At 42.6% G+C, this 26,894-nt stretch overlaps 2 protein-coding genes across 11 annotated transcripts in view; both read right to left on the reverse strand.

The window, feature by feature from the left end:
* wnt5b (wingless-type MMTV integration site family, member 5b) overlaps positions 1 to 2,109 on the reverse strand; it is a 70,739-nt gene extending 68,630 nt beyond the window's left edge. Inside the window, exon 1 of one of the 2 annotated variants that reach the window (XM_057323939.1) lies at positions 1,500 to 2,109. The gene's annotated coding sequence lies outside the window, so the exon portion shown is untranslated. Of the gene's footprint in view, positions 1 to 1,162 lie in introns of both variants that reach the window. The other variant, XM_057323935.1, reaches the window with a different exon arrangement.
* A 5,043-nt stretch (positions 2,110 to 7,152) lies between these two features.
* The window catches only part of erc1b (ELKS/RAB6-interacting/CAST family member 1b), a 158,860-nt gene continuing 139,118 nt past the window's right edge, over positions 7,153 to 26,894 (reverse strand). For all 9 annotated transcript variants that reach the window (XM_057323925.1, XM_057323924.1, XM_057323923.1 and 6 more), the window contains one exon: positions 7,153 to 13,278. In XM_057323925.1, the coding sequence (XP_057179908.1) occupies positions 13,141 to 13,278 (138 nt within the window). In that variant the 3' untranslated portion in view covers positions 7,153 to 13,140. The remainder of the gene's footprint in view (positions 13,279 to 26,894) is intronic.

The raw sequence follows: 26,894 nt of genomic DNA on the forward strand, positions 1-26,894 counted from the left end.
CAACACAAGATATTGCTTCCCACTGTCTGTTCCACAGTTGATAAAAGCTCGTCGGCATCTAAATCTTCACGTGTTGGGTTAAAACGACACCTGTTTATATTTTTGTGGTTAGAAACTATTTTGGCAGAGTCATGGGCAGACAAAAATTTCATGTCTTATCGTTCCGGAGGCACGGAAAAGGCAGCTTTACATTACACAAACACACACACAAATCCAAACTGTGCTGAGAAGCAATAAAGCAAGAAATATAATAATCAAACAAAACAGAGGTACTAAACAATTTGTGTACATATGCATGAGCACTCAAAGCACTGCATTAAAACTGAGAAACGCAGAATATTATGAAAAGTATTTCATTTTAATAAAGTTTAATTACATCAACATTTAAACAAAGTAGAAGCATTAAAAAGTTAGCAATGGAAATGCACATAAAAGTAACGGAATAGAAACTTTAGAGATGAAGAGACACATTTGCAAATGTTCAGGACACACACGCAGCGCAACTTTCTCGAGTTGTTGACCTATATCCAAACTTTCACAGCAAAAAAAATACGTGGAAAGAAATGTCAGAGAAACCTATATAGGCTACGTGCTGCCGTAAAGAAGACGTGGAAAAAGAAATATATAGGAGGCGCATTTTAATGCACGAAAAATATTTTCAAACTGCAGTCGGCTTTACACGTTAAAGAAGCGCACTAAACTCACAAACTGTCAAACATATTTTAGCTTTGACCAATTACACGTATTTTCGAGGCAAACCCTGCATGCACGAATAGAATACATTAAACTATATCGTCCTAAATTCAGAAGATGTGTCCCACATCTCTCGGCTCTGAGACTAAAGGCCGGTAAAATCGTTTTAGTATCTCGATATAATCTTGACTATTCGAAAAGTAATTTAACCAAGCCTTACAAAAAACTATACGATTAACTGGTTATACATGTTCTACATATGAAAGTATGAATGTTACGCATTCAAAAGTATAATTTGGAAAAAAGTTTTCCTCTCTTGGAAGTCTGCACGTTTCTCGGTGAAGAACAAAGTTTTCCTCCGCGTTGTGAAGGTGTGTGCCGACATTGACCAGAGCGCAAAAGCGCAAGGCTTCATCAACAAACGTGCTTTCCAAACGTTTAGATATGATAGAATAACTGCACTTCTTACTTGTTTGCCGATCTCACACGATCTATCCGTTCAGCGCACGTCTCCAAAGTTCCTCTAAAGTCCCACAACTGGAGTCCTGAGACTTGAACCTGGTGTTCTGCTCTACGGGATGTTCTTAGACTCTTTTGAACCTCACACAGAGTAGGAGTTACTTCAGAAGATATGCAACAATTCCACCTCCGATAAACTTAACTCGCCACCTGAGTTTTCCGTGTTTTTCTCTTTCGTGCGCTTAAGAACTAAAGAACGTACTCCACAAACAGTCCGGCGCTGCCCATTCCGAAAAGGTTCGGCGAAAATCACTCGATTTAAACTTTAAAATGTTCGAAGCGCTTACCGAGATGCGTCTCGATGCAACAGGTGTCAATTGGACGTTTGATCGTTTGACAAGGGCGCAAACTCAAGGCACGCGTCCCGCTCGCAGTGCGCAACAGGCGACTGGAGTGACCAAAGGCTTTTCCTCCTTATTAGAGAAATTAGTAGTAGACAAAGGAGCCTGGAATCAGTCAGTTCATCTAATGCATCTGATGCACTCAGCCCTGTCCTGCAACACAACAGAACACAACACAAACTTTTCTTTCTTTCCTTCCTCCAGCGTTTAATCCTCTCCTGCCGTTTGCGGAGGAAATTTGGAAACCTTTTCAAACCCAAACTCTCCCCCCTCTTTTCTTCCCAGAGGCAAAAGGTGTCACTGCACTGTTTTTAAACTAAAGCCCCGGCGCTTAAAGAAAGAACTATAAAAGCAGACGACGATGAAACTCTGTTTCAGTCCGCAGGCAGGGGGGTGAGAGACTGAATGAGTTTTGACTAGTTTGTGCATTGCCTACTCACGGGCCTGCCCATCTCTCCAGACCCGAAACAGGGGAGGGAAAGAAAGCAGAGTGCTCCACGAGCCCGACGGGCACGCGCATTCCCATTTGACGAACACTTGGACTAGTGTCCCGTCGCAAGAGCAAAACCACTGCTCCCATTAGTCAGCCAATAAACTTGTAGTAATTAGCCATTATAAGATTGATTTATTTTATGTGACAGGCCTGGTCATGCTTTGAAAAGCGAGTCAAAACAATACAATACTTTTTCAAAGAAAACACCATAGGGAGATAATTATAAATAGATTTAAAATGTTATAAATACATGGAAATGAAGCTGTCAATATACTTGTGCTATACTTTTTAGTCATTCCCACTTTTATATAAAAGTATAGTGTAGTTTAACAACATGGAAAAGAATGACAGACAGAGTAGATAGATAGCAACTAAGATCTCAATACTTATACACTTTCATTCTTAAATTAAAAACTAAGAATGTCGTTTGGTTTTAAACGACAAAATGATACTTTTATAGCAATAAACACAAGCATTGTTTAACAACATGGTTTTGAATGACACAACTCGTGAGCAGCTGCTGTAATTTGCATCAGATCTCTTTGATGCCGCAGTTTGTAACTGCACACAGATTGCAACAGTTCAGCGAACGCCGAACGATTCTTTTGGTGGGACGCAGCCACGTTCACATATGGAGCGTCTGACCGAACGGTAGATGACAATGGAAGACAAACACACAGCAGAGCGATATCGGGTTTCCGCATGTGAAGATATTGCTTTAACGAGCGTAGAGGTCAGCGGGTCAGACCCGACTCCATTTCTCCACAACACACATTCTGAAGGGCTCGACTCACACATGGGCCTGATCTACCGCTGCGCGCCCACCTCTGACATCTGGAGCTTTCTGCTGGCACACAGTGTGAAAGATTCTGACAAAAGTATCGATATCATCTCAATTAGCCGAGCTTTTTCCCACCCCAATTTGATTGAAGAATGTATAGTTTCTAAACGTCTGTGATGATGTAACAACACTGGGAGATGAAGGCATTATGAGAGACCTACTAACGTGCCATTACGTGTGGACTGACACTACGGGAATGCGAGGCCTTGCCTCCCTCACGTCTGCCACGGCGGATCAAATCCAAGCGTAACGTAAGCACGTCAAAACGGCCACGATAGAGACGAGCTAGAAACGCGACGTCATTTTTTTCTGACGAACATCCCATAATCAAACCCAGCTCCAGTCCTCGGGCTCTGACTCGCGTCCAAAACTCTCCTCAGAACTGCTCCATTCATTACCTGTTTGTGAAATGAGCGCGAGCTTGTCTTTCTTACTCAGCCATTTTAGTGCTTTTCCAGAATCTGCATCGATACGGTTTCGCAGGAGCGGCGTCCGCTGCTCTTCGCGTTTGATTGGGTCTGACAGACATTCTTTTGAATGATATTCTCCTGCCGTTTCATCAACTGCTGTTTGAAGCTCCAGGTAACGTCGTCCTCCAGGAACCTGTCAGAGCTTGTAAAGGCCCTTGCATGTCTGTTTCTCGCTTCCGCGTTGGATGAGCCTGCGCGCGCTTAATAATGGCCTTGTAATCAGTTGTTTAACGCTCCGCAAGCCTGTTAATTTCAGTGAGATCGCTTCTAGACCCAGTGATTTACAGTACAGGTGAATCCCAGCGTGGGTCTGCCTGTAATTTGTCGATATGCTCTCCAAGACAAATCAGCGTCAGCAGAAAAGAACTTTCTGACTCTCGGCTGTTTCGTTCAAGCTATCATTAGTGGTGTTTGCCAGGGCAAGAATCACTATTAGTGTTGCTCAAACTAAAGGTATGGGATTTCAACAAACACCTAACTCGGAGCATACACATTTGGCGTTCAAAGGATGTGAACGGTACCTCAAATTGTGCAGTTGAGGAGAACTGTGCTTTTGTTTAAGAACTTGCATTAGGGTCTGATCAGACACAACGCGTCTTTTGCTGTGAGACGCGCCTCTTTTGAATTGTTTTCAGTTGGCAGGGAGCGTTTTGCGCGCTGCTTATGCGCGCCGGGCGCCTCGCGTTTCTGCCGCGCCTCGCGTTTTAGGCGGAGCGCTCTGAGCGCCAGAAGTTGAAAAAAACTCAACTCTGAGCAGAAAAGCGCTTGACGTCATGTGCGCTTTTTTCCATTGTCCAATCGGATGAGTGGAGAGGCGGGGCTTCCCTTGTCGCAATGCTCGGAACGCCTGGAGACATGGAGGAGAAACTTGTTGCGGCTGTTTCGGGTTACCTAGCAACATACAAAAAAAAAAAACGCTGCGCCCTGCTCTTTTCAAAGAGTCACCAAAAGATCAGCGCGGCGCGCCTCGCGTTTTCGAACATGAAAAGCGCGTTCTGTGTGATCGTACCCTTATACTACAGGTTACACATTCAATTCAATTTTATTTATATAGCGCTTTTCACAATGTGGATTGTTCCAAAGCAGCTTTACAGGAGAAAACAAAACACCGAAAAGGTCAAACACAGCACAGTGCATGGTGTTTATAGAACAAGCAAGATCGTTCTAGTAAATCATATCTAATAAAAGCAGTCTCCCGGTGAACAAGCTAACACTGCCCTGTGGCGAGGAACCCAAACTCCAATGAGAAATAAATGGAGAAAACCCCCCGGGAGGGCCAGATCTCCTCTGACGTGTCACAGCTGCACTCGGTGACTTTGATGAAAAGTTACTGAGTAAATGTTTATGAAGTATAGGGAGGGCTTATTAGTTGTGGAAGTTTTAGGAAGTTTCATTTGTTGAAACTGTTTAGGTCTAATTTGGTCTTACTCTGTGATCGATATCAGACAACAGAGGAATGTTATAAGCAGGCAGGGAAATTGTAATATATATATCCTGCATATTATTAAAGGAGTAGTTCACCTTCAAAATGAAAATTCTGTCATCATTCACATTATAAACCTGTATGACTTTTTTTCTTCTGCAGAACACGAAAGAAGATATTTTGAAAAATGTTAACAGAACAGCACATTGTCATAGTAACCAATGCAAGCGAATAGGGGCCTGTTAAGAACATTCTTCCAAATATTTTCTTTTGTGTTCTGCGGAAGAAAGAAAGTCATTCAGGTTTGAAATGACGAGAGGGCACCGTGGATGATGACAGAATTTTCGTTTCGAAGGTGAACTACTCCTGTATACGCAACCACTTAGCGGCCTAAAAGTCTAGCTCACTCACAAACGTTTCTCTATGCACGGTCACGAAGTAAGCTCTGTGTTTGTCAAAGCAAACTTTGCTTATGATAATGCCATTTCTAAGAAATACGAACAAACCGTTCAGCGCGTCCGGCCGCAGAACGTGGACAATGTGGAGCATTCACGTAAGTGACGGAGACGTGTTTTCTTTATGACCTTCATGTAGTCAGCGATGTGAAAAAGGCGTTTTTCCGTGCCTCTCCATCCTATGGACACGGCGTTTATTTTAAGCGCTTGCTGTTCTGTATTTCGATCTCTCTTCTTGCTTTTTGCAATCAGTGTGCTTTTTGGCCACTACGGCTGAAACCACATCGTTTCCACACCCACACACGGACCTCTTATCCTTGGTGCCTCTCTGAAAAACACGCATGCAGAAGTATTTCTATATATACATGCACTTTAAACAGAGAGAGACCTCTGCAGGCCACTCCTGCTTGGATATAGAGCATTATGGGATAGAGGTGGTTGCCAATCATCGCTGTCCAGAAACGGCGTGACGCTTCCGAAACGGATTTGTCACTCTAACTAGCTGTATATCTTTCAATTCAGGGTGCACAAATTTTGTGATTTCTGGACGAGTCTCAGCTCACATAAGGTATAAGACCTTCCCTGGGGGAAATTCCCTGGAAATTTGCACATTTAACTGGTGGCTTAAATAGTGGTCATATTCTTCTCTTTGCCTGTGTTTAGCAAACACAGGCTTGCCGTGGAACACATCACCAGTGATTTTCCCCCAAAACGGGATCATTGTCCTAGTTCCCAACCAAGTCGCCACATGAAATACTGTATACTGCAAGCAAGTTGTATATCGTAAAGTGAGGAGTATAAACTCCAACAGGAACTCTGCTGGGTGGCCTAAGCGGTGAAGCGTAATTTGCAATAAATCTGGTCCTGGGGGGTAAGGACATAAAAGCCAGAGGAGGAAAACATCTCAGCAGGCCATCTGCAGTCCTTTTCTTGTGGGTCTGATCGATATCAGACAGGTTTTCTTCTGTCTTTACAGGACTGCTGAAAGAGGTGAGGAGAGACACGCAGAAGAGCACAGGAGGCAGTGATGAACAATGGGATGCCACTGCAACAATGACACGGATGTTAGCGAGCGTTATGAATGGTAGAGGCTGTTCCAAAACCTAGCGACACAACTGACAAACAACTAGTCATCAGCCTTCTATGGCAGCATCCCAATCGAAATGAAGTGCGCTTCATTTAGAATCAACTTTTTAAAAACGTTTTCCGCAAATATAATCGCAATGCATTTTGCTGTCTTCTACACAAAAAATACTATAATGCTGCCTTTAAGCGACCTTGAGCTATGGAAAGGCGCTATATAAATAAATCTTCTTCTAGTAGCATATTTTGTTATTTACCTTTTGACCCCGGCACATTCTAAGTGTGCATAAACGGCCTTAAAATACTTTCTAGGTGGGCGGCTCACTAGGTTTTGCAAGAAACGTTATGTGGCCCAAAGTTAACTTCCGGTAGACCTTCGCAAAGAATCAATAACTGTTGAGTAATTAATAAAGAATAAAATCTGAATTAATAATAATATAAATGAACTATAAAATATTATAACCAAACACAGACCAGAAGTTTCAATGAAACCATCTGTATTTGTGGAATTAAACATTGTATTTAATTATACCATGGTCTGTTTAAATACTCCATTCTGATTGGCTGGAAGGTGTGCATTAAAACCGTTTAGTGCACAGGTAGTTCCAGTCAGTTTGATCAATGTCTGATAAAAAACATCAATAACAGATTTAACTCGGCAAATGAACATTACAACCAGGATAATCCACGTCTAGCCGTGCATTAAACAAATTTAAAGCACTTTGTGGAGGCAACCACTCGACGCTTGGCTTTTTAATGCACGGCTAGCCGTGGGTTATCCCTTACATAAATAATAAGACATCAGTAAGAAATGACAATAAACGACACACAGAATAACAAGCCTGATAACGTAAAGTTTATATACATACAAAGTCAAAAGCCGAATACAATCATTCTTTTCCTTCTTTTTACAGAAATCTTTGAATCATTTCCACACAGACGAACATAAGGCATTATTTTTGTGAATGTGAAAATACAAATAAGAAACGAACACTGACCAGCTTTGGGTTAAATCGGACATTTTTCCGTTTATTTCTCATCGTTAAATTAAAGGGGAAAGGGCGAGAATCCTCCTTGACAGTGTTTCTGTGTACTGTATAGAAAAAGCATCTTTAGAAAAGACTGTGACAGAAGGCATAGCTGCAGGAGCCAAAAGACGAAGATGTGGATGGGGTGATACTGAGGTCTGACACTCTCTTAGGAACAAATCCAGAAGAAAAAAGATACCATGCTGAACAGCGACTCAAGCCAGACGTTTTATCGTCATGTCAAGGCTGACCCAGATATACACTACAGGCACACAGAACTGGACTGGAAGAGTCTGGAAATTGACTACATTACAACATACACACACATCCGAGTTCAAACGAAGATTAGGTCCATGTGAAAAATGCTGCTCCATTTAACTCGGACACTTAAAGTGTGTTATGGACTTCACGGAGGCGTCCGTTTCTGGTGCCTGATCAAGATCTTCCATCTGGCTTCAGACTAGCATGGTAGGCCTGGTTTCGGTTTGACCTCTTATTGTGTCAATTAAGGTTTAAAGGTTTAAATATAAAGCAAACATGATATAAACAGTATGAGGTCTCGTGACCTGGCTTTGGTTGCTGATGAACGACAGGCAGGTTATTATTAGTGGCACTTTCTAGCGCAGACTAGCTTCGTTTGGCACCGAATTCTCTCAGATGGAGAACGGAAAGTCAGACATAAACTTGCCAAATCCTTCAGCGGATGTTTTATGTGGTTTCATGCTTTAAACAGTCTGAGTCCATCAAACTAAGTGAGGGGAAGTAACGCATGAAAAATGCAAACGTGTTGACGGACTGTTTGGGTAAATAATGACAATCGAGATGAGTTAATAAGTAAACACTTTAATAGAGGATCTACTTAAGAGGCCATAAAAAATGTGAGTGTGTTTAAACGCGTGATAAATTACCAAGGAAAACGAACGAGGGCTCGTGTTGAGTGATACTGTTCATCTGACCGATCCGGTCGACGCAACGCCAATGTTATCTCCTGAAAATGTGCGGATGATTCGAACCTCAAATAACACAGAGGGTGCTGTTGGGGTCACAGTCCTTAGATAGAGGTCTTGGCGACCCAAAGCACAGTCACAGAAGTTTCTCCAGATCAACACTCTTTTAACACTGCATCTACACAGACAAAGGCTGCAAAACAAAAACAATCCATAAAAAAAAGAAATTGATAATAACAAATGTAAGGAGTTGGAATCAAAATAAAAAAGATGCAGAGAACATAGCAACAGTACATCAACAACATGATAACAATTCTTTGATTTGACACTTAGAGCGATTTATTTTGTCTTGTCTGTCTTCAGTTTCAAGACAAATGCTTAACTAGTTCCGATGGCCATTTTATTCAGACGGATGTTTCCCTCCCGGACACTTGTGCAAAACGTTCAGGTCCAACCATGGACTTATATACATCTAGATTTCTGTGTGTAGATGTGTCCTGCAGTGCTGACACGTGTGTGTAAAGACCTTTGTCTTTAGTAACAAGTAAAAAAAGATCGTTGCCCTTTAAAACTTGTGGTCTCTTATATACACACTCGAGCGTGTGCGCGATCCTACGACAAAACTCAAGAGACTGGGATGGCGGCACCGCTGATTAACGCTAAGAATTATGGGACAGACAACATGACGTAATTGGTTTTTGTCTTCCTTGAAGTGTTTAGGTGGACGCTGTGATAAATGTCTGCGGTTAAAGAAACAAGTATGAATTTCAAATCTAGACAACAAAACGCAAGACCGAGAACGACGAATCCATCAGAGGAACGCGAAAATAAACGCACAGCCTGGTCGCCCCGCTCCTGCTCTCTCTCTCTCTCTCCGCAGACATGCGTCGGTGAATTTTATGAGGATGATAAATGTTCATACTAGTACGTGAGGCAACATCTCAGTCTCATTCACACTTGACCACATCCCATGAGCTGCTTTGCGGAAAATAAGGAAAAGAATCGTGTGAAACGTACGCAACGAAATATCACATGATGAAATATAAACAACACTCTTTGTAAGACTTTTTATGAAGCCTGTATAAGATTATATAGGGTGACTATCTCATACGTATAATTCGAATCATTTACAAAACCATTGCAATGTATCATATACACAAGCTTCACACAAAGTGAACACTCATTTGGCTTTCGAGCAAATTCCTCCAAAAACAGGAGGAAGAATCGCGCCAGGGGTCCCTACAAACATCCACAGCGATCCGAAGCCTGCAGGGAATTTCCGTACTCGTGTGTGATTTAGTCAACCTATAACCAGCAATCACAGAAATACCAGAGCTCCGGAGAGAGGCTCAATAACACACAATAAACGCCTCTCTCTCTCTGATCTGCTCCTGGTTATCACAGCGTTCCTGCTTTTTGTTTTCTTTGCGAATTCCCTGGAGTGCTCTAAGCCGAGCGGAGGCACGGAGAGGGGCTTTAAAAGCCCGGCTCCCGTACTGAATAACATAAATCGCGAGAGGGTCAGCGATGGCGAGCGAGCGCGTGTGCGAGCTCAATGGCTGTGTGTTTAGTCTAAGCTGAGAGATTCGGCCGCGGCCTAGATAACTGAGACCCATATTTCACAGACCCACGGGTGACGGCCAAAACTGTGTTTGTGTGTGAAGGAGATAGTGGACGGACGGAGGGCGCGAGAGATGAAAAGCAGGATGGGTATCATCAATCAGCTGTTTGGTTTCCAGAGGCAAACAGAGCTGCACGTCATGTTTATGTCCTCATAAGGAAGTCCATCGGCAGCAATCAGGAGCAAAAAGCCATAAAACCTTTATGGAGATGCAGTGAATATAACTGTGATAAGATTTACAGTGCCAAGGGTGATGATGGCACGCGAGCGGGCGTTTTCCTGGCATTGGCGATGTAAGCATGGGAACGCGGTGGCCACACACTGCGCGGTATACAGAAATCTACATCTGGGTGAATATCTTTGTTTGCCTGGTCAATTTTCTCTCCGAGTTTGGAATAAAATGTCAACCTCAACGTGATTCACCCAACAGCATCATTCACATTCAGAGATGGTAAAAGTAAACCTTCAAGGTCAAGATGTGTACTAAGTGTAGGGCACACTCCCATTCTTAGGAACTCTTCTAAGACGCACACTGTGACTAAGAGAATGACTCACGGTCCATTTGGACAGTAAAATCTGAGTAAAGGAAATGTCTAGCCAAACATCACCAGGCAGCTTCACCCTCATATCTAGTGTGCACAGACACAACTCTGTCTATTCGCTAACTACTGTGAACAGGCAAAACTAGTGTGTTGGACATAATTAGTATGCTTGTGCACAGCTAGTGCGTGTAGACAAAACTAGTATGCATGGGCATAGCTAGTGTGTATGAAAGTAGTGTAAATGGGAAAAACTAGTGTGTTTGGACATAATTCGTATGCATGAGAACAGCTAGTGTGTATGTGCATAGCTAGTGTGTATGAAAGTAGTGTACATGGGCAAAACTTGCGTGAATGGGGAAAACTAGTGTGTTTGGACAAAATAAGTATGAATGGACATAGACAAAACTAGAGTGTATGGACATTGCTGGTGTTTATGAAATTAAGTATTGTGAATGGGCAAAACTAGTGTTTGGAAATAATTAGTATGCATATGCACAGCTAGTGTACATGGGCATAGCTAGTGTGTATAAAAGTAAGTACTGTACTGTACATGGGCAAAACTAGTGTAAAAGGTGTAAGTGTGTAGTGTAAGTGTTTTACGCATGTGCACATCTAGTGTGTATGGGCATAGTTAGTGCGTATAAAAAAAAGGGTAAATGGGCAAAACTAGTGTGAACAGGAAAATTAGTTTGTTTGGACATAATTAGTATGCATGGGCACAGCTAGTGTGCACAGACAAAACTAGTGGTGTATGGGTAGGTATAGATAGTGTGTATGTAAATTGGCAAAACTAGTGTGAACTTGAAAATCTAGTGTGTTTGGAGATAATTAGCATGCATGAGCACAGCTAGTGCGTACGGACAACACTAGTGTGTATGAAAATAATGTCAAGGGGCAAAACTAGCGTGAACGGGAAAAACTAGTACGTTTGGACGTAACTAGTGTGTCTGGGTATGGGAAGTGGTGAGAGAGAGGGTTGCATTGGCCTTGATCTCTCACCGATTTTAAAACCGTTTGTCTTGTCATCTCTTATCATGTAAAGATGAGTATGACTAACACGGCCCAGCAGGTCAGAGCCATAAACTCCACGAGCATGAACAAGGGAGGGATGAGTGGATCAGAGGGCACGTTACGCCCAGTGTCATCCTCAGGGGCAGCGGGAGAGAAACTCGACTCTTGACTTTAAAGCAATAGCCAACGTGTGCAATGAAGCAACAGTGTTTATCAGTTGAACGAGGTTGAGTCTTATCGCTCCCGCTGCCGTCCAGAAACTGACACCTTAGGCCTGCGGATATAGACCCATATAACCATAAAGTGAAAGAGGATACACCTGACGGTGCGAACGTTTGAGGATGATGATATGAAGCCAGCATGAAAGAGGAACATGGTGGTACATTAGAGATGCAGGAGATCAAAGCTGCCGAGATCTCTGATAGGACCAGAACCACACAAAACTTCAATCTGATCTCAACACGAGAGAGAGAGACTATCTAAATCAATATATCAAATATCTAAGTCTTTGAAAGCGCAAAGCAAAGCTCAGTTTTTGGAGCACAGAACGAGCGATACGTGACCGGTTGATGCGAGGCGGCCGCGCTCTGATGATCAGGCACTTTTGCACAACATCTGGGTCGGTAATAACACCCTTTTTAGAACCAGCCTCTCCTCCTCAGAAAAAGAAAAGACAGAACCAAACCTGCCACATGCAAAGACAAATGTTAGCAGCAATAAACCGGCAAGTTCCAAGGCAAATCATTTTCTCCCTCTCACATTTAAAAGACACAAACCAGGCTGTGGTTTCTGCGAAATACTTGTAGCTGGTGACAGGTGCACACGGGATAACATTACCCACATTGTCCGTTTCATAACTTTTATGAAGCAGACTTGGGAGGAAATCGGGCAGTAACCAAGCGGATAGTAAAATCCCAGATGGTTGGGGGTTGCAGTAATCTAAACCCGCTACTGACTACGATAGTAAAAGTATGTTTAACTCCGGGAGGACTGTTTGCTGGCACAACCGGAGCATTAACCAAGCACTTTGAGTGAAACCAGATGGTTGGAGAGTGCGGGATATTTGCCCTGCGCGAATGACCCACAATTTAACGTCAGTAACAAAACATCTAGACAAAAAAGAGAGAGAGAGAGAGAGAGTGAGAGAGAGAGAGAGGAAAAAATGTAAATTGCTTCAAAACCGTTTCAAAATTCTGTAGCTTTTAAAAGCTGTGGCAACAGCGTACATCAAGATAAGGGTCCTGGTTCCTGGCCCTCATGGAGAAAACTCCACCTCCTGCAGGACGGAGAACAGGCCACAACGACGCAAAAACACAGAGATGGCTTATAATACTGAGCTTGTCTCTTGGATCTCCTCCGTCTTCAGGTTTCTTCTTCCCAGGGTGCTTTGTGTTTATGTAAGCCATGGAGTGAAGTGTAAACAGGATTCTGAAGGTGCGGAGAGGAAGGGACGCTAGGGGATGGCAAAACAAAAGCCCGCCCCTCCCACACCCCGAGGCCAATTCGAGCGTGCACTTCACTTCCACGAGCCGTCAGTCTTCCCCGTATATGTGTCTTTCTGATCTTTGAGTTGCGCGTGTGGGTGCGGGCGAGAAAGTTTGTGTTTTTGTGCTGGCTTCCGTGGGTTGTGAAATGAGAAACCGTCAGAAGATGCGGCGGGCGGTGTGGTGCGGTCAGCACGACTCCTCCAGAGCGTTCACCACCTGTTCCAGGATGTCGGGACAGTGGTCGGCAATCTGCTGCAGGACGGAGTTGGCGTACTCCTGCAGTTCTGCGCTCTCTCGCTCGCACCGCTCCAGCTCAGACTCCAACTGTGAACGAGAGAGAGATAAAGTGGGTTATTTTGGATCACATTTTACTTTACCTTTTACAATTACAACTTCATTTTTAAACCAGGGACGAAGCCTTCATTTCAGAATAGAGGACAGAAATGTCAAGTGCCCTACAAAGTGTGCATTTACATTGGATTAAAACATGTCCCCCACATCCCCCGAGCATTTTATGCCCACGCTTTTAACATTAAATTTACTCTATATATTGGTTTAAAAAAAATCATTTATTGGACAGACGCTTTCATTCAAAGCAGGTTACAACCACAATTGAACAATCACCGAACTACTCCATTGCTTGGCACTCATAAACATCCTCGACATACAGCCAACGGACTTCAGTCAGGATGGATGCCTTATGCTTTTGGAAAGCCACACTGTATTCTCAAAGTTCGCAGCCTGAACGCTCGCCGCCAAGGTACACAACAGTACAAGTCATTGAACATACTATAGCTCAATCCCTCACAGCCTTGTTTTCATTCAAATGATTGTAATGACCTCACGCGATCTGAATTACTGTCTACCAAACACCACAAACCCAGCACACGCACGAGCGAGCCGAAGAAAGAATGAGCAATGAGAAAAGGGTGTAATGACGCAGACACCGGACACGTGAGGACCGCTTGAAGAACGTTGACCCCTCTCTCCGCTTTCACAATAGCGCTGAAACAAAACGTCTCCACCGCCGGGCGCTTCTTTATAAACCGTTGTATAAAATTCAACATTTGCCCGAAAGGTTCAATTTTCCGCTCATTAAAAGAAACTTAAACTAAAGAGGGGATTTAACATTTTACAGCACCTCTGCCTAATGATAATCACAGGTGCGGTTATCTTTAATGCCGAAATCCGTTTTCCCAACGATTTCCGTCGAGGTTTGGCTACGGGATGTGGAGAAATGAAAGGGGGATTCCGGGGCGCCGGCGGTGCCAAGCACACCAGAACATATGCCATGACAGGAGCAGGTGCGTCCAAATGAACTAAAAAACCCATGTCCGATGTGAGTACGACGTTGGATTATTTTCTTTTGGGTGCTTTAAAAAGCCATGAGTGCACTCTCATCAAGAGGAATAATTATTCGCACATTCCCGAAGAGAACGAAAGTCAAGAAAAGAGAAAAGATCGATAAGAGGAAACGAACAAAATGAGTTGAATTGAAAGCAACCTGGAGACATTAGAAAATCAAAATCCAGTTTGCAGAATTCACAGGCGAAATTTCAAACAACAGCACACTGGCTTTAGTGATACAACCCGATTCAAATGTTGCAAAAATACATGCACCAAGATTTGGTCTCCGGGTCCCCACTCCTGGCCTCTGTGTGGCCCTCACACGCTAGCGCCGTTTCAAATTGCTTTTCAGATTTGAACAAGAGCCCGTGATCCAAAGCCCGCAGAAAGTGGAATATTTCACAAAATCCCACAAAAGTATTTTCTTTGGCTCTCCCGGCATACGAGCGCCAGCTTTAACAAGGTTAATGATAAAGACATCTGTAACAATAACTGGAAGTAATATTCATACATCATAAAATATGTTTCCCTTTCATGTGTGTTTTTGTGTAAGCTAGGATCCTGCAACTATTTCATAATTAATGAAACAAAACATGCCGCGCTGGGTCACCCGGGGGCAGGGGGAGCGATCCGTCAGGCGGGTGTTTGCACAACTGTAGGGAAAACACACCCGAACGGCCCTGGGAACAGAAGCCCCGCCCCCTTCATGAACCACACAGCTTGTCTTAGCGCTGCGCTGGGCTCTCACCGGCTCTGAGGGGGGTTTAAAATGAGGGGTGACGGATATGCCCAGGAAAGTCTTTCCATCTCGGGCCTCCGAGCCTGGATCGAGTCAAAGGGGCGGGTCCAATTATGGATATAAAACCTAGCCGGGATTTAAACGGGCATAAGAGGAATAGCCCCAGAGCATTAACAATCCTGACACATGGACTGTTATGTAAGAATAAATGGAGAAAATCAGACAAAGGGATCATTTTCAGACATCATAAAATAAACACGGGCAGGGTGAAAAGGGCCACAACGACCTGTATTCATCCCAAAAGGGTTTATTTTATAATAATAACAAAGTGACTGTACATTATTCTGTGTATTAAACATCTTCTTAAGAGATAAATAAACTAACAAAATATTCCAAATGAAGTTGAAAAAGAGTGCATGAAACTATTGTGTACGAGAGCGACTGCTGGAAATTACGTTCAATTTATCTTAATACAATGACCACAGAATCCCTAGATTCTGACCAATCACAATCCAGTATTCAAGAGAGTCGTGTAATGACATAAAAATACAAAACAGTGAATTATTAGTTTACAATTTAAAAATAAAATAATAAGACTAAAATGTTTCTATTTATTAAAAACAAATATAATACTGGCCTAAAAGATATTGGAAGAACTTAAACTAAACTTTAGAATTTTAAAGTATTACTTAATTAATATTGCATATAGGAATTTATAGTCTGTTATATTTGACCTGTGCTTCTCTCTCCTTTATCTTAAATGTGTGCTCTCACAGTGTGTGTGTGTGTGTGTGTGCTGTGCGTACTTGTCTGTGTACGTGTGTGTGTGTGCGTGCGCGCCCGTGTGTGTGTGTGTGTGTGTGTGTCTTTGTCTATGTGTGTAAGTACGTGTGCATATTGTGTGTGTGGAGTGTTTTGTATGTGTGTCTGTCTTCTGTGTTTTCACCTTTTTCTTGTTTTTGCAGGTACAACTTTAATTGGTTTGCTTATAGTCAATATGTCTCATGTACAGCTGCTTTGTAACAATGAAAATTGTAAAAAGCGCTATATAAATAAAGTTGAGTAAACAAAAAATGTAAAAGTTTAAGACAATAAAATACAAAAATAATATACAAAACCTAAAATTAAAATAAACAAATAAATAATAAAATGACAAAAGCATTTAACAAAATTGCAAAAAAATGTAATGAAATTAACATAAAAACTAAGAATCTAAAAAAACTAATTTAAAATATGAATAAAAATAAAGTAATCTTATATAGCAACATAAAAAAATGAATAATAAAATGAGAAAAGCATATAACAAAATTGCTTAAAAATGAAGTGAAAACTAAAAACAAAACTACAATAACTGATTATTGATAATTGAAATGAATAGATCCATCACTACTTCTAACATTTTTAACCTGGATTCATTTCTCTCAATAAGCAGTGATAGACCACCGTGTTCCGCTCTCCTCTCTCCACCTTGGACAACATTTCTGATGTTGACACCTGTGACCACACACCTGGGAGGCCTGAGTCAGGAGAGAAGCAGAGACATGATGGAGAAGAATGAGAGAGGAGGAGTGTGTCGAGTCATGAGAGGAGGGTAAACGAGCCTCGTCGGGAGCTGATGTATGAGGCTGCGTGAGGATGCGCCGCTGCTGGAAATGCCATTACAAGCAGACAACAGAGAAATGGAGGAGCGTGTGAGCATGCGGAGGACATTCAGATCACTGGGTTCTGGGAATCAGTATCATATGTGACTTCAAGAGTAATATGAATAATAAAAGTAACAAATCAGAATCATTATTTGTTAACGCTTGCAGTGTGGACAGCTTTTGTAATTATAATGCGAGTGAAGCAAGTTTGGTCAGTTGCAATGCAAGCAAGCAGGGATATTCGGGTAACTTGTCGCGTGCACTGTAACAGTGTGAACGGGATGCTGAGGTTCTGCAACAAACCGAACGTGAACCACATGAACATTAAAGAAAATGTGCTTTTATGATTTTTACAAAACTGTCCCTGCGCAAAAATAACCAAGTGCACACACACAAACACAAACACACAAAGGGTAAAGATGCAACTCCTCTACATGACAAATGCTTGTCAAGGCCATGGCTGTCACGTCCTGCTTTTACGACTGTGTGTTCAGCAAAAATCCAAGTTGTAAAGATAAGATTTAAAGCCATTTAAAAATGGGAGAGAGGTACATTAAGCTGTGTTATCATTGTAGATTGTTATCAATTGTTATTGTGTGTTTACGGTCAGTCGCTCTCTAAACAAACGGCTACACTGATGAAGACAGAACAAACAGCAGTCAACCATTACCGTCACATACACAAGCACACAAACTTGGAGGAGTCTGAACTGTTCTGGCACGGTCTAAAATAATACAAAAATACTTATTAGTGTCTGGATTTATCTAACTTTGCTCATCTATATTAAGTTTAAGTTGATTTGTTTACAGAAAGTAGACATTAAAGGGATAGTTATCAAAAAATGAAAAATCTTTCATTTATTCCCCCTCATGTCATCACAACCTGTATGACATTTTCTTCTATTCTATTTTGAAGAACAACACTGGACCCCATTGACTTCCATTGCATGAACACAAAACCACTAAGACATTTCTCAAGATATCTTCTTTTGTGCTGCACTGGAAAAAGCATATACAGGTTTTGAATGACACGAGGGTGACACAAATTATGACAGAAGTTTTATTTTTGGGTAAACTATCCCTTTAATAAACATGACTGTGTAGAAAGCATCTTATATCAACACATAAGCACACGGAATATTAATAATAAATCAATATTTAAACCATTGACAGCTATTTTCTCGCCAAGTATTTGATGGAAGTGTTTGCAATTTGGCCCCTCTGTCTGTAAATCACTCTTGCACTCATCTTCCCGTCCCATGTGGCGGCTGTGAAGGGGCTCAAAGCAGATGACTCAGACAGGATGTGTTTCATCAATAAATGCTGTGTTGCACATTTGCGCCCGGAGTGGCACTTGGAGATCAAACGGGAGGACTCAAACCTCCCAACAAACCCTTCAAGCAAATCCGCTCTCCACATCGGCCTGGATGACACACGCTCACCTTCGTGACGTGGCTCCCACCCACCAACCTCATCCAAATCCTTAACGTACTTTTGCGCTGAATTATGGGAGCTGGGGACTTTGGGTATTACAAAAGGCTGCATTGGCCTCGGTGGCAGGGTTGCTCAGTCAAAGATGTAAAAATGGCAGCCAGGGGTGGCCTAGGCCTTGGCTAACACTAGACCCACTTTTCATCAAAGAGCGAGAGAAGGTGAGAAAGTAAAGAGAGATCTGGGGTGGGGGGAATTGACCGTTTCTGCAAAAGCAATCATGAGCTTATTCAATAAATCTGCATAAAGGCATCAGCCTTTCTTCCTAAACGTGACACTGTTACAGTATTTTGAGAGAAAACAAAGATCCCTTAAGCAGGAAACTGTGCTCTCTCTATCAAGGGACCGTGTTCAAAGGTCCTCATCATTAACGGGGAGAAGGGGAGCGCCAATCCGCATCGGCGGGACAATTTAAGTGCATTTCGCCCAAAACCTTCACACCACCCAAATAAAGTGAGATGAGGTCACTTGAACCTCTGTTCACATCCTTGAAGGCCATTCTTCCCCAACTAGGCCGCCGCAGTTGGGTCGCTACGCTACAAGCTCATATCTTTAGAATCTGGTTTATCTTTAAAGCTAAACCCTTGACTGTTCTCTTTGTTCTTTGACTCTTTCCTCCTCTCTTATCCTTAACTCCTACAAACACACACACGCACATATCTGTAAAAATGGTCTCTTTGGATGGTGTTCAGCTTATGACGAGCAGTTTCCCCACTTCCTCCCTGTTAGAGCAAAACCCTCTGCGGCTTTGCTAAGAGGCACTTAAAGTGGGATCTCTCGCCGGCCTTTCTGTTTGTCTTTCCCTCTCTTATCCTCTCACTGTACTTAAAAGACAAAAAACAATCCTAGCAGTTTAGTTCACCGTGTTATCTTCCATCTCCCATTTTTCAGTCTGATCCCCATCTATGAACCAAGCACTCTGACGTGAAGCCGTTAGCCATATGATGCAAACTAAGCCAACCAGAGCCTGCTTCGCAGCGGAGGAGGTGTGGCTATTTATATAAAGTGACTCTATAGCGACCGCATCTGATTAGAGCCGCCCTCCGCCTCGGCTGTGGCCGGATCTGTGTACCCCATCCGTCAAATCTAATGGAGTTTCGGGGGGACGAGGACACACGAGTCTGAGTGAGGTTAAAGTATATTAGCGGAGAGGGGGGGCACTATTACGACGTATGTGGTCAAGCCGGTGAAGCAATCACGATCAAAAAGTCAGATCAAAATAACTTCAACGTTAACACCCACCACAAGATGATGAAAGGGCATGTTTTCATTTTGCGATGCTTAGATATTTTTTGTTGTCGTTTTTCTCCATCCAATGACTCCATACCCAAAATGCCGCGGGGCTTTTGCATAGGGATAAATTACAACCACATTCCTTTACAGAACACACTCCTAGTCGCTACTAACGATCATGGCTAGACTGTTGCGAATCACCGAATCACACACACACACAAGCGATGTGAAATTATACTGATGTATGAGACGATAAACAGAGCCGTCAACACACCAATTGTTGGATTTCTATGGCAACGGATCTTAATAGGGCTGGCCCCACCCTAAACAAAACTTCCCGACGGTCAGCATGGAAGCACTTGGACGCTAAAAGAGCCCAACGGGCTTTTAAATATTTGTGGAAAATAACCCTGTTTCAAACATAGACTTTCATAAAACCCTTCTCAACTCTTAATAGGCTTTATTAATCTGACAGGCCCTGAATGAGCTGTTATACTCATAATATAGCTGCCTACTGGCATAGCCTGCAAGAAAAAGAGGAAGTAGGAGTCGGATCCATCGGGGTATCTTTTTCCCAGCCAAAGTTCAATGTGAAACAGATGCCATGACTGCGAATGGTGTGGAGTTTGTCGCAAATAAAGCCATCGGAGGAGCAGCGCCACAGATTGACAGTTCCTCTTCTTTGTGGGATGATTCATGATGCGGGCCGATAAAGCGACAAACCACAAAAATTCAACGGCTTCGTTGTTCGTGCCTTTCAAAGGACGAAAACAAACAAGCATAAATATAGTTCAGGGTTGTCAATTAAAATGTTTCATCGAATTCATTTCGATCCAATTAAATTCCATAATATAATCTTCGCTGACGATCTCCACAAATTCAAAGCGTTTAAAAGGATTTCAAAGACGTTGCCTTGTTTTGCCAGATGAGTTGTGCTGGGTCTTGTGTCGTAAGCATCATGTTTTTAAAACCAATTTGTGTCAAATTTAAAAGCGGCCTGAAATCGCAAGAAATTAAGGATCATTTTTTGTCAAAAGTCATTCAAATTGAATGGCTTGAATTTCTTTATCATGTTTTCTTTATTGAAATTTCATCAAATTAACATGTTAAATTGGCAGCCCTAAAATGCAAATATATATTTACATTTACATTGAGCCATTTAGCAGACGCTTTTATCTTCCAAAGCGACTTACAGATGAGGGAAACAATGGAAGCAACTGGAACAACATAAGGACAACAAAAAGCAGAAGTGCAATCAAAATCTGGCCTCATAGAGCCCACCACAGTATACAGAGCTACGTTTATTTTAAATATATATAAATATCATCTGGTGTAGTTTACGGCTGATGTAACCCAAACCAGCAAAGAAACTCAAAAATTCTGATTCATCAGAGCGCGAAAATCACAATAAACCTGCCCAAGTATGTCGATGTTTGCCTTGGCGGCTTCCAGCTGAGACGACTCAATCTCGCTCATGGTTTCATCATTTGGGGTTTTTAGTTCATATATTGTTCTTCCTCCTGAAGTGCTTCGTAAGGCGAATGTGCTGGGACATAAGCCTGCGTTCCAGGCCTCGCTTTCACACATTTTTGCTGGTTGGGAGAAAAGGAAAGCCGAACCCTGGATCAGAAAGACGTGCGGCACAAAGGGCTCATTTCGCATGGCTTTGAAGATGGGGCTGTTCTTTCACTCGCTCGGGATGTTTAGGGGTCGGCTGAAAAGTGTTGTTGGTTTAGCGGGCTTTTCAGCACCGCCTCAGGATTAGCACTGGTTGAAACTAGGTATCCCAAAACAGCGTTTGGTGGGAGAAATCTAGACAAGAGCAACTAAAGTTTTAGTGTTCACATTGGTTCAGATTACAGAGTGCACCAAAAAATGTCTACACTTTCTAATCCGATCGGATCATCCGAGACAAATCTACCGGTGCGAACATGGCCTTGCTTTCAAAAATCAACACGTGCACAGACTATGACGCCTCTATGTCTCATTTCCAGTCTCTGTGATGTGTTTATTTAAGGTAGTGCTTGTTCACAGACGACTTTTAATGTCTCTCTGTCACACCTTTGTGACTCTTCCATGACTACTGCTATTACTGATGCTGGCATTACAAGAACGATGATGTCAGCCAGTACACGAAAAAGAGGGAGAGAGACAAGCTGGTAATTTAAAAGCCTACTTACGGCACAAACACAGCCGGCTCCATGTGCTTTTATTAATCGTAGCCGTGCGGGTTGTAGGCATGTTCCACTATGTTTACCCCCATTTCCTGCCCTTTTAAATTACACTGCACTTACGCGGGCCGGGATTCATGGCCCTGTCAGCTTGCAGCCGGCCCCAGCGGGTACAGACGCAATACAGTCGCCGGCACGGAACATCAGGGAGCTGATCCGGGACCAGTTCCTGTTGCTCTCAAGCAAAAGAGCCCACACATGGAAGTGAATCCAGGTCTGATGAGGTGATTAGCACACCCCAATCATTTTGTATATTTCAAAATAAGTTGGAGTTTAAATGAATGTCCTGTGCTTCAGCAGTTTGGACTGCGAAATCCTCGTGAAAGCAGTCGACTATGAAAACATGTATTTTGCAGATGTTTGGTTCAACGGGGAACGCATCTGAACACAGACAGTCGCAGTGCCAATCGGAAAGGAAAAGCGAGCAAAAGGTGCGCCCAGAGCGAAGGAGGGAAAACGAAAGACCTAACGGATTATTTCTGTTCCAGCCCTGAGGTCATTAATAATCAATCTTCTCTAGTTCATGTTTTATTCAGGGTGACCCGTAAAATGCAAGACTCTCCCCCTATTTATACAGCTGGCTTTGTGCTGCCAGATCACAGCCAGATGACTTTGGCCAAGGGCAGTCGAGCGCTGGGCTTCTCTCCTGCAGGACTGCTAACTTTGCATACTGATCTAAGATCAGCACTCTTTAAAGTAAACAGCAAACTCCAGCGTTATGAGACAGGAGGTGAAACTGGCCGCAGAATGTAACTGACAGCAACTTTCATCAAACAATTACTGCTCATCACAGACGCAGCTGCGATGCAGGAGCAGAGAGTCCCACAGCTGCCCATAATGTCACAGATGACTACATCCTCTCCAGGAATAATTCACCCGCTATTTACACAAACAATATAGGACAATTGTATTGCCAAAGTTTTCCGGACGCATACCTTTTTTTGGACACTATTCAGTGCTTATTATGTAAATACTGTGGTATATGCATATGGTATCATTCAGTACCATTATATATCTTAAAATACTACGGTACTATAATACAGCCACAGTACTTTTTAGCAAAATTGCATCCACTTAATGTGGTACAGTGATAGATGGTACACAGTCAGATAAAAAGACTGAAAACCTTACCTTTTCTGACTCTGGGGTGGTTCCCCTTTGTACCATTACGGGTATACAGCACATCAAATGCTGTTCCTTTTTTGGGTACATTAATATACCCTAGAGACTTATTGTGTGCCTTAAAGGTGCTGCGTGTCATTTTTTGATACACAGAAAGAAATGCAATACGATACACATAACTACGTGTTCAGAGGTGTATAAAGACCGTATATAATGAAGCCTTATTGTTTTATTAGCCACGAATGAGCTGTTTCTATCTACATACACCGCGGCTCCGCTTACATGGAATTCGCCATGTTTCTACAGAAGCCCTAAACGGACAAACTGCTCTACAGAGCGCGTTTCGTAAATACGTTATCTCATTCTGCAAAGAAGCAAAAACGTGACGACATCTTAGTCCTGTGTCTTTGCCACCGTAGTGCTTCGAAAGAGAGGGAGGAGCGGTGGAGTGAGCCGTTGGTTGAAATTCGCAACCTCGGCGACATGCAGCTAAATTTCATACACCAAGTGTAACCAAAATCCTTTATAATCCAACATGTGTAAGTGTGAACAATGGAGCGATAAATTCTGATAATTTTCCTCATATATGACCCAATAGAACTTAAGCTAAACTACACTAAGGCGCTATCTAGATTATTTACAGCTGTTCCTGAAAACACCAATTCTTTTCAAATAAAGTGGCTTTATTGCCTTTGATGGCTCTGTGGGTTGTATATGACTAAATGGTTCGTTCAGGGCCGGCTTAATCACCTTTTTGCATTCCAGAGATACAGTAACATCCTGTGAACAGCTCTAACCAAATAAAACAACATCGCACCATAAACAGAGAGAAAAAACAGGCAAGACGAGTAATAAAAGAAGCACAGGCCACAACAGAAGACGGGCTGGCAGCGAGGTCTGGTGGTGTTCGAGTAATATACCAGTGTGATTTCACAAGTGTGTTTATTACGACCCTCTTGTGTATTTGCATTGTCTTGATGAGTCTATACACCAGTGATGTTTTTGCGGGCTGGGGTTGTGCAATCGTTGATTATCCTGTTTGTGTTAGTCAGCGACAGCGTCTTTGTGAACGTATGGGTGTGCGGAAATCCTGCAAACAAACATATGAGCTTTAGGACGACATCAGAGCAGAAAACAATAGCAATTAAGAGAAAAATAAAGAACAAAAAACAAAACTTTTTTATGTATTACAACCACATAAGAGACAAGGAAATTATGGTGAAATCTAAAGCACTGCGGTACACCATCTCAGTGCCAGCTTAGAGTGCCAGGCCATGAAAAAAGAATCACATAAAAACTGTTAATTAGCAGATCAATGTTGGGCATCAAAAGAAGGGCATGAGCTCAAACAGTGTGCGGTGCCTTGTAAATTACTGGAGGACGTTTTGAAAGCGCGAGGCTTGTCATTAGCAAAGGACTGGGCATAGAGGACATCAACCTCAATCCTCTACGGGCACGATGGCGACTGCGCCCAAAAGCCCATTCAATTAGCGACTAATAACTCGGTTTACAAGAATGATGATTAGCAAAAAACCTTTCCCGAATCAAACCGCTTAAGGGTCTACGAGGACGCATATGCGCCATCAAAAGACGCCACAAGTAAATTCATGTGGACGTTACTAACAATAATGGACCGAGCAGAACATGCAAAATAAGCCAATAATGAGCCCAGACTTTTCTCGTCAATTTTAGCCTGTCATGGCCAAACATGCCCGTTCTGGCATCGTGGAGCTGAAGGGATCTAAAGGGGTAAAATTCGGCGCAGAGAGAATGCTAATGTAATGTGCTACACACCCGACACAAAATGAAGATGAGAGGTCAAAGAAGACATCAATCAAACGGGCTTGTGAATGCCGGCAACTCTTCCAATTCGCCATCTGCAAGTGATTCCGCCATCAGAGAAAGACCAAAAGTGTCTTCAAGCGGATTGTGTCTTACATGCAGGACATGTAACTGAAGAATGAGCAGGATTCCGTACATGTGCATACCATATGGATGTGCGATGCAAAATATCTTCCAGCTATCGGATTTGGAGGGAAAATTCTGATGTGTGTCAATGTTTGAAAGGTGAAGCCCAACCGGTGCAACCTGAAATATTCATTATCTCTCCACTACAGTGTCCAACTGCCTAAACAAAAGTGCCAAAGTTGTCTAGAGCCCTGCAACAACTGCTTAAAACGGTAGGGGATGACGGTGATGTCATTGCAGGGGACACGTTCATCCCACAACCCAATTTGACTTCAGCTAACCGAGTCAGAAACCTGGCACAGACGTCCAGAAGTTTCTATCGGCCCATCATGAGAAGGGGCGCTTTCTAAACACTGTCATTCAGAGTTTGGACGAGATAAACACTGGATCGTTGACATTCGAGAGGGTCCGGGAGGAATAACAGCTTGGAGGAAGAACACCATGTTCGCCCAAACAGCCTCATCTTCATGTTGTTCTGGTAACTAAACCAGCAGAGCATGGTTTCTTTGAAGAAGTGTCAAAAACTTGTTACAATGTTACAAAAAGTCTCATTACAAGTTATTCAAATACACACACACGATAGCTTTAATGTAAAATCTTTAGCCTTCAAGTTTGAAACAAAGTCACTAGTACTAAATAAGCTATTGAGTTGCACATGTTTATTTGTTAAAGCTGCAATCTGTAACTTTTCAGTTTTGATCAAGTACAAAAAAAAAATCTGTATTCAAAAGTCAAAATATTATTTTCTGCCTTGGGGTATGGTTTTGTGGAAAACGACTGTTTGACTATCTAACATACAAATAAGTAACGCAACCTGCAATTTTACGTTTCAAACACAGGTGGTGATATAGAGGCAAAAATGCGATTACTTTTAAATGCATGAATGTGAATTTTAGGAAAGTAATCAGTCATTTTTAGTGGATTATTTTAAATATCTGGTCTAGCACTGCTCCATTCGAGGCACTGCTCAGCTCTAGTCCAATCTATTCAAGAGCTACGAAACAGACCTGATGCTGACTGTGTTTATGCACAGAAGCCTTGACTGACCAGTGGCTACCCAAAGATTGAAAAGGCTGCAGAACCTCGTCCCATTCGCACACTCGCTGATGAAAGCTACCTCTCTCAAAGAAAAATAAATGTACAGACGTCTCCCGACTTCACATTAAACAAGCATGGGGAAAAAGCCCTCGATTTTCGGAACCAAGTTTACTTGCTGCAAAGCAAACGAAAAATCTTAAACATTATTTGTTCACTAGCCAAAGGCTTGTCATCAGGCATCTCACATAAAAAACGCATTTCAATATTGTCAAGTCGAGCCAAAAACCTGCCAAGCAGACAGTTCCCTATACAGTAAAACACATGAGCATTGTATGGGCCTTGGCACCCGCACAGCAGATCACTCGACTCTCCCCTTGAGAAACGGGGCCGATTTAAAGTGAGCATAATGTATACGTAGACTTCCAGACAATTTATTTTTCTGATGTTACCAAAAGCATCAGGAGTGGATGCAGAACTGGGACGTGCCGGCTCGGGGACTAAACCCAGTGTCCGTTTGCAGACAATTTACTGTTAGGTTAGGTATGGAAATGGCTTCAAAGCGAAATGGAGAAAATGGATCCGCGTGTGCATTTATTACAGAGAGCGGATCATTCATCATGGTGAGACTAAATCCAGCCACTGCCTTCTCAAACGCAGACGCTCCTTTTCTTTATCGCGCCATTCCCGTTTCTCCTCCATGCCTCCTCCTTTCCTATGTCTTCCTCACTCCCCCTTCTCTGCTCTTGGCTCGCCGCAGATTTTTAAGTGAGCCTCTGGGTAGCTTTCTGGGTTTCTTTTGTTAAAGTAACAGTAAATGACGCTAATAAAACACAATATATTGGACTATTTATTTTCTGTAGGAAGACATTCCACTCTATAAAGACAACTAATGGCATTTACGCAGAGCGAGACTGATTCTCAAAGCCAATAGGAGATTTATAGACCGCGAGCGTTCGCGTCAGCTTGGACCCTTGTGGGCCAGGCCAGATGGCTCCAATAATCGATGGGTGACAATTCCAAGTACCCGAGGAACCTTACAGTTCCTCGCGCACACACCGCAAGAAGCGCAGTCAAACCTTCTTGTGCAATTTATGTGCTAGGGGAACTGTGAAATAAGAGTTAAATTAAT

The sequence above is a fragment of the Triplophysa rosa genome, linkage group LG24 (assembly GCF_024868665.1).
Source record: "Triplophysa rosa linkage group LG24, Trosa_1v2, whole genome shotgun sequence".
NCBI classification, from domain to species: Eukaryota; Metazoa; Chordata; class Actinopteri; order Cypriniformes; family Nemacheilidae; genus Triplophysa; species Triplophysa rosa.